General features: G+C 40.8%; 1 protein-coding gene across 1 annotated transcript in view; it reads left to right on the forward strand.

The window, feature by feature from the left end:
• The window catches only part of ptch2 (patched 2), a 110515-nt gene that overhangs the window by 79202 nt on the left and 12603 nt on the right, over nucleotides 1-18710 (forward strand). The window contains exons 16-20 of the mRNA XM_073062894.1: nucleotides 8938-9080; nucleotides 9722-9902; nucleotides 11363-11643; nucleotides 16450-16587; nucleotides 17463-17605. Of these exons, the coding sequence (XP_072918995.1) occupies nucleotides 8938-9080; nucleotides 9722-9902; nucleotides 11363-11643; nucleotides 16450-16587; nucleotides 17463-17605 (886 nt within the window). The remainder of the gene's footprint in view (nucleotides 1-8937; nucleotides 9081-9721; nucleotides 9903-11362; nucleotides 11644-16449; nucleotides 16588-17462; nucleotides 17606-18710) is intronic.

Here is an 18710-nt window from a genome sequence, read left to right on the forward strand (position 1 = left end):
ATTACATCAACTTTGCCTCCAACTTCCACCCTGCCCTTAACTTCACTTGGTCCATTTCTGACACCTTCTCGCATTCCTCTACCTCTGTCTCCATCTCTGGATACTAACTATCGACCATCTTTTATAAACCTACCTATTCCCACGGCTATCTTGATTATACCTCTTCCCAACCTGTTGTCTGTTCTCAGTTCCTATATCTCCACCACATCAGAATGAAGCTACACTTTCCAGATATTAGAGGTGTCCTCCTTGCTCAAAGAATGGGGTTTGCGTTCACCCCATTTTCCAGCCACCTTAACAGTGATACATTTCTTCTTATCCTTACCTACCACCCCATCAGCCTCCACAACTTCCACCATCTCCGAAGGGATCATATCACCAAACACTTTTTTACCTCTCTCCGCCTCTCCACATTCCGCACGAATCGCTCCCTCCCTGAAGATGGATCGCAGCCCGAAACACCAACTGTCCATTTTCGTGGATTCAGTCTGACCTGCTGAGTTCCTCCAGCCTTTAGTGTGTGTTGCCTTTTGAAGATGTCCTCAGCGCTGGGGAGGCTAGTGCCCATAATAGAGCTGGTTAAGTTTGTAAATTTCAGCAGCTTTTTCTAATACTCTGCAATGGTTTCCCCCTGCCCCATATTAATACTCATTATTCTCTCTCAACCTGTTAGATCCCAGTTAAGTCGAACTGCATGGATTAGCTAAAGCTGTAGGGACAATTACATATCGCCTTTAAAATCTAACCAATATTGCTAATTCTCCAAAGTTATTGCATTTGTTGGCTGATTGAACACTTACACTTTAAACAGCTTATAAGAAAAATGCCAGAAAACAATCTTGCAAAATGCTACCTTGTCCTTCAATTAGTTCTGCAATACTTTTGTTCCATTTCAGACCTTTTCTGCCCCCCCCCCCAAGTTCTCCTGCTAGCAGTTTAAAAATAATATCAACTCTCCTCAATCATTTCTATTTCTCCACCTTGCCCCTTCGAGCATCTGGAATGTTTTCTATCTGAATGCATATTGTTTGTTCTGAGGCTTACACTTGATCTGCTGTGTCTCAAGCTTTGGAAATGTACGTTTTCCATGTAATGTGTGTTGTTTTAAAAAGATTGAGGCAGGCACAAATGACAAGGGAATTACATCATGATTCCACAAAGAACGCTTCAGTTATGGTAATAATTAGCAAGACTCATTTGTGTGCATAACTTGAAGAGTTTCAGTGCTACTAAGCTGCTATTTCTAGATTTTTCTGACTCCAATAATATTTTTTATTGCAATAGGAATCTGAATGTTAGATAATGAAAAGCAAAAGGCCTTTATTTTGACATTTGTTTAATTATGAAAAATCTAGAACGATTAAATAGTACTGCAGTAGCATTGAGTGCTTATGTTAGCAATGCTGTTGAAACAATGATTGAGTAACTGAACACACAGCTGTGTGGGTGGTCTGACAAACTCAGACTGCTGGATCATTTTTGATGAATAAATGTGAAAAAGGGATGAATATGGTGGAAAAACCAAGTTATAAAACTGAATCCGTTTCTTTGTCTCTTGGATAAATTGCCTAACTTACCTTTACAGGCAGCAACAGAGGCTTACACTTTCATGGTCCTTGTGAAATGAAAGGACTTATTTACCTGCTACGATCTCCTGCAGTGTTAGAGAGCGTGTAGCTTGTTAGAAACATAAAAAGGCCTTCTCTTCTCGGGTCAGTAAGCTTAATGTCAAAGCACCTAATATAGATGAGGTAAGCATACAGCATACTAGGCGAGAAACAGGATTTAGGATGAAAGGTGCACAAACGTTGAATGAAAGCAGGACTGAAAGGGAAAATGTGCTCTTTCTGTGACGAACCCCCATTCCAGTGGCATTGCGATAGGGTAATGACATCGCATTTACTGCTTCCCAAAGTTTTCTGTTTATCACAGAACAGCAGCAAGAGCTTGCAATTTTCATCATAGTAAAGTGTACCAAGGTGATTCACTGGAGGAAACTTTTGCAATGTTATGCTCAGACAAAGAAGATCATATAAGAAAAGCCTGGGTAAACAAGCTAGTGGTAATAGGTTTCTTAAAGTGTTGGGTGGGGAGGAGGGAGAGAGACATTGATGGAGGGATTATCAAATTTGGAGGCCACTGGTGGGCAGGAGGAAGTGTGGGAACACACCGGAAGTTGGAATTGGAGAAACACAGTTATCAAAGGGTTGGTGCTGGACTAGGTTGCAAGGAAGGACTCAGGAATATACTTTCCAAGGAAAAAATATTTGGGCACACCTACCTAAAGAGAATAAACCTAGAGAAAAGAGCATCCCAGCATCAGAGAACTTCCAATTAGCACAATTCCACCTTTCCCCCTAACAGAAAGTGGTGTTTTCTATATGTGTTTCATTTCAGTTTTAGTTGTAATGATAAACAGCCATGACTCATTACCTAAGCAAATTGGTGGCTGGTATATGTTATTGAATAATGACAACATGAAGGTGAAGGAACACACACAAAATGCTGGTGGAATGCAGCAGGCCAGGCAGCATCTATAGGAAGAAGTACAGTCGACGTCTCGGGCCGAGACCCTTCGTCAGGACTACGAAGGGTCTCGGCCCGAAACATCGACTGTACTTCTTCCTATAGATGCTGCCTGGCCTGCTGCATTCCACCAGCACTTTGTGTGTGTTGCTTGAATTTCCAGCATCTGCAGATCCCCTCGTGTTTGCATTATGAAGATGAAGGAGCCTAATTTCTGTAGAGTAGGTCAGATGCACTGTGTAAAATTGCACTGGATTCCTTAAGTTTCTGGATCACCAAATGCGAAGGCTTAAATCCAAACTTTCAGAGGTACTTAAAAGATTTGAAATCGAAGCAGCATCCAAAATACACTTCAAGTTTTGAGTGCACAACCACTTTCAAAGAATCATTGAGTATTTATATCATAGAAAATTTATTTTAATGTTAAAATTTCATTTAAACAAATTATCATTTTTATTATAAGTACCATGCTCCAATATTGTCCATAAATCTATGATTTGGGTATTCATTTGATTTAGTGATTCATTTTTTAAAAGTTTTACGAAGTTTAATCTCTGAATCTTGGCTTTATCATTTTCAACGCACTTTCAGTTGGTCCGCATCCTTCCCTGAAAAAAGCACAGAGAGAGCACGCTTACTGACAGTTGCTTGATGAAATCCTGGATCTGGCGGAGGACCCTTACTAATACTTTCTTTCGATATCCCATACGAAAACATTTTAGTTTTTGTATCTCTTTCTTCCTGTGTGGAAGGGGAATTGACGTCTTTCTTTCAACTACTTATATGCTCTTCTGTATCGCATGGCTAGCTGGAGAAGACAAATTTCATCGCTGTGTTCTGCATACGTACTTCGATAATAAAATGAGCTTTTGAACCTTTGACTTCAACATTCATAGTCAATTTTAGAGTGGCAGAGTGGCTCATTTGAAGGGCAGGGTAAGACACAGTGCCACAGCCAGCAGAGCAGCTGATTCTGGAAACCTGAATTCAGTTCTGGCCAAAGCTGTCTATGCAGAGTTTGCCTGTTCTCTGGCTGTAAATGCGCAGGTTTCTTCTGGATGTGCAGGTAGGTAGGTTAATTGGACATTGTAAAGTGACTAAGCATGAAGGTAATTAACAGAATCTGGATGCTGTTAATGTGATTGTGAATAGAGTGAAATGAGACTGGTGTAGGCTTTGAGTATTGGAAGCTTGATGGCTGGCACAGTATCAGTGGGGTGAGGAATTCATTTCCGTTCTTCTGGACTCTGTGAAAGAACCGTACGGATACTAACTTTACTGAGGAAGGGAACGAGCATTTTTTAAACTATTGTTGACCACCCTTGTGCTGCAAAGGAAAATAACAACTTGTGTCACCACAGAAACGGTTCTGATATTTTTCAAATCCAAAGCCATTTTGCCTTTTGAAGCAAATTCTTTGCTTCTATCGAGATGCACTCAGTAGCGATAGTTACAGATGCTTTACTTTTAAATGCAAGCATCACAGAGAAATTGGAGCAACTGAACAGTCTGCTGGAGGAACTCAGGAATTGTTCACAACTCCAGTTGTAAGCCCTGCTCTCGATCCTGGTGCAGGGGTTTGATCTGAAACATCAGTAATTCATTTTCTTCCTCAGATGATGCCAGACCTACTGAGTTCCTTCAACAGATTTTTGCTCCTGGTTCCAGCATGTTCAGTCTCTTGTGCCATCATAGAAAGTGCAGCATTAAAAAAAAGTTCTCTTGTGTTGATCGGAAATACCTGTGGATGTGAACATAAAATCCTGCATCTCAGTTTGAAGGCTGCTGCAGCTGAGAATGAACAAATCCCTTGCAAACGACAGTGCTGTAATATGCTTGCTGATAACTGTTGATAAATCTAAGCGCTACATATCTAGTGCAGCCCTTCCCTTTCCTCTTTAATGTCTTTTTGATGTGCTCTTAATATTTTTCCATGTGACCTACTGCTAAAAATGTGTCAGCTCCTGCTTTGTCCTAAAACTTTCCCTGTGTGGACTTGGTGGTGCCCTCTGTTACCAGTAAACAGCTTTGTGCTGAGACATTCATCGGTGAATACACAGCTGCCTCCCAGCTCTCCTGAACATAGAGTACAAAAATGTTTTCTGAAGACTTAAATTCCCTTCAGGGTTGAATTGGAGGGGTGTGGGTGGGGGGTGGGAAGGGAAGGGGAAGGCAAAGCAGGAAATACAACAACGCTTTTTTCTTTCCCGAGTAAATCGACTCGTATTACATCCTCATGCCTTGAGGGTTTGGGTTGATTGCATTTGTGAGATTGAATGACAAGGTGTGTTTACATTTCAGCAGAATTTCTCTGCCAAACAGCCAACACTCTACCGAGACCATGCATGAGGTCAGATCATTACCCTACCTTAGCCCTGTAACTGAAGACGCTCATTGGCGTCTCTTTACAAGGCTGAAGATTAGGATTCTTTTATAATAACTTTTTTCAAAACTTTCTTCATGTGAATTGGTGTTGTTTTCCAAGTGACACTGTACAACAACCCTGATTTTATCTATCTCTTTCTCTCTCCCTCTTCTTTCTCTCTCTCCTCTCTCACTCTCTGCAACTCATATGCATGTTCCCCTCACAAGGTACTTTTCTACATTATACCTGCCTACAGACTTTAGGTCTGAACATGAGAAGGTCTGCAGGTGCTGGAAATCTGAAGCAACAAACACAAAATTCTGGAGGAGCTCGGCAGGTCAGGTAGCATCTATGGAAATGAATAAACAGTCAATGTTTCGTGTTGAGACTCTTCATCAGGACTGAGAAGGAAGAGTGAAGAGTGGACATGGAGGGCATGTTTCCTATGATGGGAGAATCTAAGACCAGAGGACACAGCTTCAGAATAGAGGGGCGTCCTTTTAGATTGGAAATGAGGAGGAATTTCTTTAGCCTGAGAGCAGTGAATCTGGAATTCTTTGCCATAGGCAGCTGTGAAGACCAAATCTTTATGTATAATAGATTCTTGATTGGTCAGGGCATGAAGGGACATGGGGAGAAGGCAGGAGATTGGTGTGGAGAGGAAAATTGGATTCATTGTGATGAAATGGTGGAGAAGACACAATGGGCCAAATGGCCTAATTCTGCTCCTATATCTTATGGTCTAAGATGCTAGAATAAAAAGGTGAGGGAGGGGAAGGAGGTTAGCCGGAAGGCGATGAGTGAGTCCAGGTGGGTGGGATGAAGTAAGAAGCTGGGAGGTGATAGGTGGAAAAGGCAAAGGGCTGAAGAAGTAGGAATCTGATAGGAGAGGAAAGTGGGCCATGAGAGAAAGGGAAAGAGGAGGGGCATGAGGGGGAGATGATCGGTAGGTGAGGAGAAGAGATAAGAGGGTAGCATGGGGAATAGAAGAATAGGGAAAGGGGGAGAGAAAAAATTAGTGGAAGAAGATATTGATGTTCATGCCATCAGTTTGGTGGCTACCTAAACGGAATATAGAGTGTTGCTCCTCCCCACCAGAATGGCCTCATTGTGGCAATAGAGAAGGCCGTGGACTGACATGTCAGAGTGGGAATGAGGATAGTAATTAAAATGGTTAGCCACCGGGAAATTCCACTTTTTCCATTTTGCAGAAAGATATGCTCATTCTGTACAGCTTCTGTCAGCTCAGATAGTCACCGAGTGTACTTAGTATTTGAAGTTTCTGAGAGCTAGAAATCCTCAGTCCTCGAAACCCTTGACCCGAAGCTCCCAAGGGTCTCACCAACAATGTTTTTCGAACCTATGTCGTTGACAGACAGTGGACAACGTTTCCTAAGTGTATCTGTGCAGCTCTGCATCAAAAAAAAGGCAAATCTTTGGGGGTCTCTAGAATCATCCCATCCCCATTCTCAGTTCTTCCAAGTAATCCTCGCTGGGGTCTCCTTGAATGTTCTTGCGGTATGGTAGTATGATGCTGTTACAGTGCCAGCAGTTGGGTTTCATTCCCTGCTGCTGTCCATAAGGAGTTTGTATGTTCTGCCCGTGACCACATGGATTTCCTCCGGGTGTTCCAATCGCCATCCATATTCCAAAGATGTATAGAATAGTAGGTCAATTGGTCACACAGGTGTAATTGGGCAGTGTGGGCTTGTTGGGTGGCAGGGCCCGTTACCCTGCTATATCTCCAAATTAAATAAAAATATATCATTTAAGTTCAACGTCTATTTATGATCAAAGTGTGTATGCATTATACAGCCTATTATTTAACCGTAATAGGTAAATGTATTTGGTTGAAAGACCACCTTTGTAATATAACATCCATCTCTGTTCATTTTTCATGCAGAGATCAGTCTTTTTTTGTTTAAGTATACTTCTTGCTTCACAGCCAGATTGCCACATCTCTGGAGATTTACCTGTAGGATAAGCTCTTGACGACAGATTTGATATTTCATTTTTTTTAAACACAGCTTGAACACCCTACTCTTTCTGTGCTAGTAATTGTGTCACTCATATGTAGCATGATTATTCCACAATGCTGTTAGCAGCAAAATGTGCTGTTTATTTCTACCGTTTTGGTGAAACAATTCACCTTGACTCAGCAAGCTCTAAGTCAGTGAGTGTAAAGATTTTATCACTCAAGGAGCCTTAGAGACACAGATCAATAAAACTAGTACGAGGAAACAAACGCCCAGTTTATTTAAAAAAAAATTTTAATTATTTTATATATTAAATTTAATTAAAAAATATTTTAATTTAAGTTTTAAAAAATGCCTCTGTCACAGCCATAACAGATTGAACAGACTGATGCTGTTTGAAAAACCGTATATCCTTTTCTGTTAGACCACACAGGATATCATTGAACGTTCTAAAACTTTTTTAAAAATCTTGCAAACTATGCCCTTTAATACACTCCATGCATTCCCGGATCTTAATTGTGGTTTATTCTCAGTGATGTAAATTAATGCTTTGAAATGGATTTCTTTCTAAATTGAATTGTTCAGAGAAGTTTTCCTTGAGCCATTCTTTTGAAATATAGGGCAAGCCTTGATGCTTGTCAGAGTGAAGGATGGCAGAGGAGATACAAGAGACTGCAGATGGTGTAAACTGAAGCAAAAAAAGGCCAGGAGGAACTCAGCATGTCGTGCAGCATCTATGGAGGCAGACGGATGGGTGGTCTGAACATTCAACCTCCCTCTGATCCTCCTTCCTCCACAGATGCTGCCTGACCTACTCAGTTCCTCCAGCCGTGTGATTTTTGCCGAAGGATGTCGTGGACTGGGGGAGCATGACTTTCCCATTTCAGTAGCGAGCATAACTATCAGTAAGGGCTGGTGAGGTGGTGGGGGGGGGGGGGGGGAGTAGGAAGACTGAAGCATCAGATTTGCATGAAATAAATTTCTTCTTTAATTGCCCCAGTAGTATAATTAGTGTATTGCAGGTGAGTAGGCTTTAGGTGAGATAAGTCTGTTCTTGCATGAGCCACAGTAACTAAGTTTGATACTTCCTTTCAAATTTGACCCATTAGTATCATTGGGGTAGCATAGTGGTTAGTGCATCACATTATAGTGGCAGTAATGACTGATTACGGTTCAATTCCCCTGCTGTCTGTAAGGAGCTTGTGCATTCTCCCCATAACTGTGCTCATTTCCTCCAGGTGCTCTGGTTTCCTCCCACGTTCCAAAGCTGTATGGTTAGGGTTTGTCAGCTGTGGGCATGCCATGTTGACTTTGGACAAGTTGCCTACACTGCGGGCTGCCCCAAGCACAATCCTCGCTGATTTTGATTTGATACAAATGATGCAGTTCACTGTACGTTTTGATGTTTCGACGTTCGTGCGACAAATAAAAATAATCTTCTAAGTCTTCATTCTAGCACTCGTACCAGAAAGCCACATGGATCATATTAAGCAATGCCTTGGAAGATTTCTCAATGAAAGCTAATGCTTGTAGTTACTTCCATTAAAGTTAGTGCAGGACAGGAAGACAAATCAAGGGTACAGATGAATTGAAAGTGAAAGTTATAGATAGACTTTTGCCTTTAGGGCCAAAATCCAGTGGAGTGGACCATATCTCCCTTTACAGAATTGGACTAGCTTTTGCTTGCCTGAAATTGTGATACTACAATTAAGCCTATTATATAATTGATTGTTTAGGCCAGGTCACTACACAACTGGTGACAAGGAATCATTGGAAGCTACCCTGCAATAATTTATTGCTGCTGTCTGATGTATTGGTAGCAATGTGAGGAAAATCTCCTGTATCTACACTTGACCTGGTGGCAATTGCATTTCAAAAGCCTCATTATAGTTGGAAGGCTTTATCGATATTGTTTTAACAATAATAAGGTGAAGCATGCTCATCTAGGGATGTTTGATTGACCATCTTAATCTCGTACAATGTTCGGTTCTTCAAAAGATTAAGAGATTTCCAAGAAGTTGTAGAACTGTATTGTGGACCCTTCTCATAGCAAATGTCTTGCTCACTCAGGGCTACAGGCTGCATTTGATGAAGACTGGCGGACAGGGAAAATCACGAGGGAGAGTTACCGTAATGGTTCAGAAGATGGTATCCTTGCCTATAAATTACTCATACAGACAGGAAACAAGAAGGAACCCTTCAACTATAACCAGGTTTGTTTTTGGTCTGTCCGTATGAGCTGAACTTAAATGGCAGAAGTATTACTTTCTCCGGAAGTTTGTCACCAGGTCACCCAGTTAGATTACAGGGATACCTGAAGTAGGAAATGGCATAGATGGGATTGAAGTTGCTAAGGGAATACACCCAGAACTAAGTAGAGGGTGGAATATTCCAGATACCTGAAGTACCAAAAATATTGGCTCAGGGTGAGCTCCCAGAACTTGCTGGAAAGACTCTTGGAAGTTAGAGAGATTTCTTTTCAGACTTTCATCTTGCAGTTCCTCTTTGTTTTGTTTGTCAGTCTCAGTCCTATCCGAGGAGATTATGTGTAGCTCGTGTTAGGGCTCATGACATTGTGTTGTCATGGCTGGTGAGGTCTTTTCTGCCCATCATGCTCTGCTCCCCAAGTCCGATTCTACCACAGCACAAGATAAAAATTACTGCTGCTCCACTTTAGTGTTTAGACAGAAGTGAAATAAGAAGAGATATCAAATTGTGCAGGAGATGAAGACCGATATTTTCATGCTCAATCATTTCATAAATTCTTAGATTGATTAGTGCTCATTTGTGCTGATACAGTAATTTGTCATGTCCCATGCAAGGTGTAATGACAGTGTCCTCATTTTTATTATAGCTATCGTCAAGGCGATTGGTGGACGAGGATGGGATCATAAATCCTGATATCTTCTACATCTATCTCACGGTGTGGGTTAGCAATGACCCTCTGGGTTATGCTGCGTCTCAGGCTAACTTCAACCCTCACCCCCCTGAGTGGATTCACGACAGATATGACACAACTGGAGAGAATTTGAGAAGTAAGTGCTGAGAAGGGCATCAGAATGTGTGTGTAAGTGAATAAAGAAATTTGCTTCAAAAGTTTAGAATTTAACTCTGAGATACATTGATAAACTTCTCCCCACATGAATATGAAAAAAAAACAATTCATCAATAGAGTTGAAAGCAAACTCAGTTTGGTGTCTATTCCTATTTGTAATTCCAGTTTCCCTAGTTGCAGTGGCTAGTTTTGATAAGAATTAGTCTTTGGTTCATTGAACAATGACAGCGTGCACATGGTACCACTTGCTAATCATGTTGGAATTCATTTTAAAGTAAGTCTGACATTGTCTATAATATCACCATGGAAGGAAGAGGCTCCATATGCCTCAACACGGACGCAGGCGGTCATTGCTTCGAAGCCAAACCACTAGAGAAGTGGCAGCAATACGTTGGTGTAGTGTTGTCCTGATGCGATAAGGAACTCGCATTTTCTTGTACTTAGAGTCATAGAGTACTACACTACAGAAACAGGTCCTTTAGTCCATGCTTACCTGGTCTTCTGCCTGGTCCCAGCTACCTGCACCTGGACAACCACCCTCCAAACCTCTCTCATCCATGCAACTAATCAAGCTTCTCTTAAATGTTACAATTGAACCTGCATTTACCACTTCTGCTGGTAGCGAGTTCCACACTTTCACCATCCTGTCAATAAAGCAGTTCCTCCTCAGATACCCCTTAAATATTTTACCAGTCACCCTAAACCCGTGACCTCTAGTCCTAATCTCCCCCAACCTGAGAGGAAAAAGCCTGCTTCCTTTGCATTAAAACTCTCCAGACAGTGATTAGGCCAATGAACTGATGCTGAGGGAGAATAAACCCCCTCAGATTGTTCTTGTGTCCCAAGTTTAAAGCTGAAGCTGACTTCATCAGACAACGAAGCAGGGTGGCCCAAAGAGGCCGAAGGGATCCTGGGCACAGCTGGAGCCTAGCAGTTTCATCAGGGTTCTGCTGACTGTTTCAGTACACATTCTGTCACCTCAGTTTCCCCCTCTGGACAGACGTCTCCGTCACTGCAGTACTACAAAACATCTTTAACTAATTAGCATCCAGCACCTGTTGTAACCAGTCACATCCTCTGACCCATTGTGGAGGTCACCTGGGCATCCGGTGACCATACCAAGTGGTTGTGTCTTGTCCACAGTGCTCAGTTGTTTCCATGTGACTGACATGCCACGTCTAAGCTTTGACAGCAAATCCATTTTACAGCACTCTCACTCCACCTGTTCCAGTTAGTGCAGGTTCATCACTTTTCTGTGACTATGAAACGGAGCTGTGTGGAATCCTGGAGATGTTGTTACCACCTTTAAAGCAATAAAATAATAACATAGGTTATACAAGTAATCTATAATAAAGAGGGGGAAATCCTCCACATTACAGAGTTCTGCCTACATCAGTTTTCCTGCCGCTTAACAGTTTCTCTCCTCGCCTTTTTACCCAGTTCCCGCTGCTGAGATGATCGAGTTTGCCCAGTTTCCTTTCTACCTGACTGGCCTGAAGCAGACCTCGGATTTCATCGAAGCTATCGAGAGCATCAGAGCAATCTGTGAGGAATTCTCCAAGAAGGGGGCGCTCAGCTATCCCAATGGCTACCCTTTCCTGTTCTGGGAACAGTACATCGGCCTGCGACACTGGTTACTGCTCACCGTCAGCATCGTGTTGGCCTGCACATTCCTGGTCTGTGCCCTTCTGCTGCTCAATCCCTGGACTGCTGGCATTATTGTAAGTGCCTCTCATAGGTAACAAATCTGATGGATACAAGGGCTGCAAATTCCTAAAAAAAAATTTCAAGCTTGCTCTTAAATTCGAATTTCTAACATTCTCCAGCACCTGCAACAATGAAAATGCAACGGTTTGTTGTGGCCAAGGACTTGCATTTTCTTTCTCTTGTCTACTTGTTATTTTTTTCGTTCTCTTCCCCAGAAGGGAGATTGCACAAGCAACTGCTTCCCACTACTCACTATTATCTTCCACTGGGATTGCTTGTTTACTTCTGCCTTGAAATGTCCAAGTTAATTAAAAAAACCTGCAAGGGAAGCAATGTAAAATTACAAGGGACAAAATAGTGAGCAAAACAAACTGCTTTCAATAAAGAATAAAACTGGGTCCATTCCTTTGGTACCACATAACTTAAAAGTGGAAGTAGCATGACTGAGTTATGGTCTGTGGGAGACTCTGTATAAAACTCACCACATCCAATCTGTTGGTGAATTACACAGTGGGGAATCCTTGAGTTTAAAGCTAAAACCAAGACACGGAACCCTAAACAGAATTTAAAATGTTGATTGCTATTTCGCAAATATTTTACTTTAAAAATACTGTATTTGCAATATCGATCCGGTGGTTTGTAAATTATTCAGTTAGAACTTGTATCCTCCCTCCAACACATTTAAGTAATGATTTCAGATTACTAATTGTCTTTCTAAAGAAAAGTTCAACTGGCTTCAACACACACACTATGCCCATATACATACATCTCCATCCCCCCCTCTCTCTCTGTCTCTCTGTCTTTCTGTCTCTGTCTCTCTCTTTCTCTCTCTCTCTCTATCTCCCCCTCTGTCTCTGTCTGTCACATACAAAATAAAAAGAAATGGCTCAGCACTTTATCTACACATGCACACGCACACACACAAAATAATCACAATGATTCGACATTTTATCTACCCAACAGCTAATATTTGAATATCTCAAGCTGCCAGACAAAAAGTTATGTAATTTATTCAGTGTACCGTATCTTGTTCTTCTGCTTTGTTAAAAAAAATCAACTGATGCTCTAAAAAGGAATAGAAGTAGAGAACATGAATTCTAAAGAAATACTGCATGATACTTCAATTTTCATAACCTTTCTAGTCTCCAAAGAATCGCTGACAGTTGCCAATAAATTAAATTGTAGGGGATATTGTTTGAGGCTTATAGAGTACAGTGGGAAGTAATTTTTTAAGAAAACAGTGATAAAATAGTTAGTGCTCAGGGGACTTTCACATCCCTTTCTGTTGAATTCAGGGGAAAAAGCAGTCCTGGGCTTGACCTTCATGTGATAAATCAATCCATCAACAGCTGACAGACTATGGCAGCAGAGGTGGGAGGCCTTTTGGCTGGGAGGGGGTCACCACAAGGCTTTATTCCAAGGCCCAGTCAGTAATACCATGAAAAGTAAGCCGAGCTTTAGGAGGGAATTGCCAAAAAAAAGATTCACTTGGAAAAGGAAGCGACAGGCATAGTTTACTCTAAGAAATGTAGAACGCATAACACTTTGCAAAGCCAAATGTGTCAATTGTGTGGTAGCACTGAATCAGAAGGAAGCTGAAGTGCCCTGCCAGAGACCCGAGCTCAAAATCTAGCCTCCTTCAATGCAGGACTGAGGACGAGACTTTAACGGATGCCCCATCTGGACCCTTGAGTGGAAATTTCAAAAAGGGAAATGGATTTTTTAACCATTTCCCAATCTAAATATTAATCTTTTAAAAAGTCTTTAAAGGCAACAGATAATCTGGCTGGTGCAGTTTGTGGGACAATGTTCCAAACTGACAGATACAGGCCCACTTTATTGAAGGTACCACGCTTAAGGTGTTTCATAAGTTCCCTGACGTTGTGAAAGGTACTATATAAATTAATTTCTTTTTCCTTAATAAGTAACATTGACTATCCTGTAGCACATAATCTATGCAAAAGAAAAAATACACGAAAGGTATTTCTCAAGTGTAATCAAGCACAGTCAAGAGATTTACTTGATCTTGGGTTAAGTATAGTGCCATTAAAAAGTAATCGCTATTTCTTCTCCGAAATCCTTTGGTTATCCAGTTGGTTCCTTTGTAACTCTGGTCTACAATATCAAAATGTTATGAAACAGAGACTCACAAAGAATTAGAAAGGGCATTAGAAGATCTAGAAAGAGGAAACAGCTGTGAAATTAAATAGCCTTGTCCTGTTTTGATACATTGGCTTCATCTATCCACCCTCTCACCATGTTTGTAAATTCTCTACTCACCAAAATGTATTTGGTTTTACTTTAAGTTATTTGAAGTGCTTTGGCCTTCTGTAATGGCATTCCACAAATCCTTAATATTACTGCACATTGGCTCACCTTTGAAATTACTTTGGGAATATAAACAGTCGAGTAAATGAACACATGGTGCATTGCAGTTCCCAAGTCACATCACTCAACCTCTTCTTGTTCTGTATACACACTAAAACAAAGTATAGTACCTTCCACATATTTTCCAGAATATCTAAATCTTTACCACCAATGAAACAAATTATATGCAGTTCTTGTTGTAAAATAACAAATACAAAAATAGATAGAGACATTGCAACAGAAACTATTATTGAAAGTTCCCATGGTTATTGCTGTATTCAGTAAATGGATGAGAATAAGTAGCTGGAGTTGTCTTGCAAGAAATGTTACCGAACTGAGGGATTTTGAATGTTCATAAAATGTTTGTTTTGTTGTATTAACTTGTGATTAATTTGCCATTTCAGCACCCCAGCCCTCCATTTCAGTCCTAGCATAGTGGCCAACACCCAGGGGTCAGCAGCTTCCTCTCCCCCCCCCCCCCCCACCCCGACTTCCTCAGCTTCGTGTGCTGATAGGCTTCAACATATGTGGAATTCTAAAGCTTCTATTTGTTCAGTTGGTCACTGGCAGTCAGCGTGTTCTAGCATCAGGGCTGAAGGATGTGCTGCCCTTCACTCTTCATCCTTCCCTCGAGGAGCAGAGAACAGCCTATAATTTGCCACAGCTGAAGTTGATATATACCTTTGGGAAAGAGAGACCTGTATATCTTGCTGGTGATTCTTTCCCTCCTATTTTCTGACAGTACATTTTGCACCGGCTAACTATAGTAATACGTACCTTCAAAAATATGTTAAATAACCCATTAATTTTGAGTTTCTACAGTGGCAATATGCTTTGTAACAGTAACATGCTGAAAACTCATCCCCGGATAACAATCCTATTCAGTTCGGAAGGAATTTAGAGTTATCAGTGATTCCTTCTGCCCCAGTCAAACAACAGGGTATGCGTGACAGAACCTGCCTCATGCTGACATCAAAGCAAGAATCTTATCATTCCCTAGGCACAGCAAAGCCAAGAAAGGAGAGTACCAGTTATCTTGCAGGCACACAGGACTGTTCACTGAAGTTCAGGCAGCCAAATGTGTAATGCTGCAACTAACTGAGCAAAGAGTTAGGAGAACTGTTTCTGTAGGAGGGGGGAAAAAGGAATGAAAGGCTTCATTTGTCCTTGGTTTAAAGATGGTAGACTTTCCTTGTAAACACTGAATCACAGGAGGCCCCTGTAACCTGATGCCTAACAGATGATGGTGGCAGCGAGGTTCAGAGTGAATACTTGTTTGCTGCTATCCTCATCTTCTCCAGGTCTGGGCTGGAGGGGCTGCAGGAATTTACATTTAAATAGCTCACAGCAGAAGATAAAAGCGCAGACTATAAACAAAACCCTTGCTCCAGCATCTTCTTTCCAAACTGCAACACCTTTCTCCTCCCACTTTTTGAAGTTAACCTTTAAAGTAATCCTTAAGTTTACAAGAAACATTTCCGATCTTGCCAACAACTGGGTCTGATCGTTGTTTCAAACATTCAAAGAGTCTTTATGCACTTTAGATGTTAATACCGTAATTATTTTTTCTATCCCTCCCACCTTTCTCTGTCATCTGTTCTACTGGGTGATGCTATCGGTTGAAAAGGTAATACGGGGAAGCTGCTACCATCCACCTGTGACATCATCTGTGCATCAGCCAATTGAAAAGCATAGGGAGCAATGAGCTTCCATCAATTTATTCTGTTGCACACATAATTATGTAGAAAGTACAAACAATTAAACTATTGTCATAAAAGCCTATCTTTTTCAATAGCCATCCTACCCGGTCTGGCCTGTAGCCATGTAACTACTACCTCAATACAAGAACAATTAAGGTTGGGAGTGGATTCTGACTTTGTTACTGCTTGTGTTACATACAGCTCACCTTGGGGAAATGCCACACTTGTGGCTTCTTTTTGCAGTCAATTTTCTTTATGGCTTAAGGATAACATTGTAATAGCAACGGTCAGGCAGGGGTTATCAATGTTGCAAACTCCAAACTTTAGCAGATTGAATACCTGCTGGCCAAGGATGAGATATTTTCCTGCTCTGAGATGACACTTTTTTTGAACAGCCAGACTTTCAATACTTTTGCCTCCAGATTCAATATTGCGGTACAATTTGTATTTTATAACTTTTGTTCTACCGATTTGTTCCCCAGCTAACCAAGTTGTGAATTGGTTTTCTTGTACCTGTGCTAGTACAACCTGTTAGTATTTCTTCCCTTTTATAATTGTACTTTGAATATTTTTATTTTGTGGAAGTTATGATTAAATGTATTGACTCCTCAATAAATCACTCATCAACCCTTTCTGTAGGTGGTAAATAGCTAATAAGGTACTTTGGCCTGATGATTAAACTAATGCAAAGGCATTTCTAGTGAGGTAAGCCCATTCAAGTCTGACACCTTCACTTCTCTTATTTATCTGTAGGTGTTTATTTTGGCAATGATGACGGTGGAGCTGTTTGGAATCATGGGACTAATGGGAATCAAACTGAGTGCAATCCCTGTAGTGATCCTGATTGCTTCCGTTGGAATTGGAGTGGAATTCACTGTTCATGTAGCTCTGGTAAGTCAATCACTGCAGTCCTGTGCTTGCCTGCCAACAGAACATCTGCAGCCAGTCCTCGTAGAAAATCATTTAAAAAAAAGCAATACCAAAGGAACCATTCAGCCCATTGTATTTGTTCTATTAGAAAAAGAGCTCCCGATCTTTAACCCCAGGTTTCTGTTCTTCAGTGGAACATCCGGGGCACTCGATGATGCTTCTGCCTCAATATTCTTTCAGGTAGTGGATCAGATCCTATCACCATTCAGGTGAAAGACATTATTCTCCACTCTGCTTTGATTTTTCTACCAACTATTTCATATCAATGCTAGACTCAGGACTTTATCAACAGTCAGATTTTGGAGAGGAATCCAAGTCTCTCTCTTCCTTTCTACCCAAGCTTATCATTGACAGCCAGAGCTTCTCCTGCCAGCTCTCTAGATCATAGTCCGCTCCCTAAGCTGCTTCGCCTTTTTAAAAAAATATCCTTCTCCTCCTTGGGGCCATGCTTCAAACCAATATCATTGACCGAACTTCAAATCGTGTCTTTTGATAAATTTGTCCTTGGTTCAGAGTTGATTTTAAATGACTTTTATTGAAAATGGTTCTCTGAAGTGTCTAGCGACATTTCTTTCCAAATCGATGTGAACTGGTATTGGCTGTGCTAAACGTGCAAATTTAAAATTGAATACTTTAGCCCTGACTGAAACCAAATATTGATGGCCATTTGAAATAAAATGAGTGAAAATAAGTGACTTCTTTTTAAGAGACAACGTAACATTTTGATAGTAAATCCTGTTAATTGTTCAATTACATTAATGGTGAGTTTAAGTTGATATTTAATACCTTTACATTTTGGGCAGTGATATTAAATATGCAACGTTTATACCCATCAGGGTTTCCTGACTGCCATTGGGAACAAGAACATGCGCTCTGCTGCAGCTCTGGAACATATGTTTGCACCAGTGATTGATGGAGCAATCTCTACACTACTTGGGGTCCTGATGTTGGCTGGTTCTGAATTTGACTTCATCATTAGGTAGGTTTTGGTGACAAACCTTCCTGCAAGAATTTGCTTTGTAATTATTCAGCATGAAAAAGCATGAAAAATTAATTATTTTTCAGTCTTTCCAAGCTGTTGTTCCTTGCACCTTATGTTGTTAACTGCAATGCCCCAAACAAAAGAGTGAGATACGGGAATCAACAGCAGTCTAACCTAGACGATTCTATATACCCTTCCTTACACATAAGAATCTGCTGCTTATACTGTTACTCCTAATGTACATTGATATTGCCAGCATTTTCTCTGAGACCAAGAATGTTTCCTCAGTGGCAATTTTCAGGAGGTTAAATAATGACTCTTATGATGGGGGAAGAAAGAAAAACATTTTATATACATTCAATTTCTCTCACCTCATCTAAAACAAAAAGCAACTTTCCAGAGTGATAAGCCTTCATCAGTCATATCCTTTGCCCCCTGTAATGATTTTGCTGAAAATGGAGGCTCTTGATGGATTTATGGCTTAATTCTGTTTGGGACAAATGGCCTAATTCTACTCCTAACTCTTATCGGGGAATGGGGTTGAGGAGGGGATAAAAGGATCTGCCATGATTGAATGGCGGAGCAGACTCGATGGGTCAACTGGCCTACTTCTGCTCCTATGTCTTATGGTCTTGATCTGGGAGTTTAGTAAATTAATCAGCAGAAGATAAAAATGTAGTATTAAAATCAATGATCGTCCTTTATTTTTCTCTCCCAATTTCCCCAACATCATTCCAAACTTCAAATCATGCCTTCTAATAAATTTATAAAGGGAGAAATGAGAATCATTTCCTACAGTGAAGTAAGGTGACCAACATTGGAAAGGATTGGAAGGAGCCTGTCATGTCTTGTCTTCCACCCCTGTGCTTGACAATGGTTTCACCCAGTTACCCTATCTAAACCAATCATATTTTAGTATGCCTGTACTAAATATTGCCCCATCATAATTTCAGGTCTTCAAGATAATCATTAAATTATGATACTCTATCAGTTTGAGGTGCTGTAACAATTTAAGGACAAATTTTCAGAGATTGTGTCATTCCTTTAAGTAAACAGTTGTCTCCTCTTCTTTGTTTAGCTCCCATCATCAACGCCACAAGTA

This window comes from Hemitrygon akajei, chromosome 12, assembly GCF_048418815.1.
Source record: "Hemitrygon akajei chromosome 12, sHemAka1.3, whole genome shotgun sequence".
In the NCBI taxonomy this organism is placed as follows: domain Eukaryota; kingdom Metazoa; phylum Chordata; class Chondrichthyes; order Myliobatiformes; family Dasyatidae; genus Hemitrygon; species Hemitrygon akajei.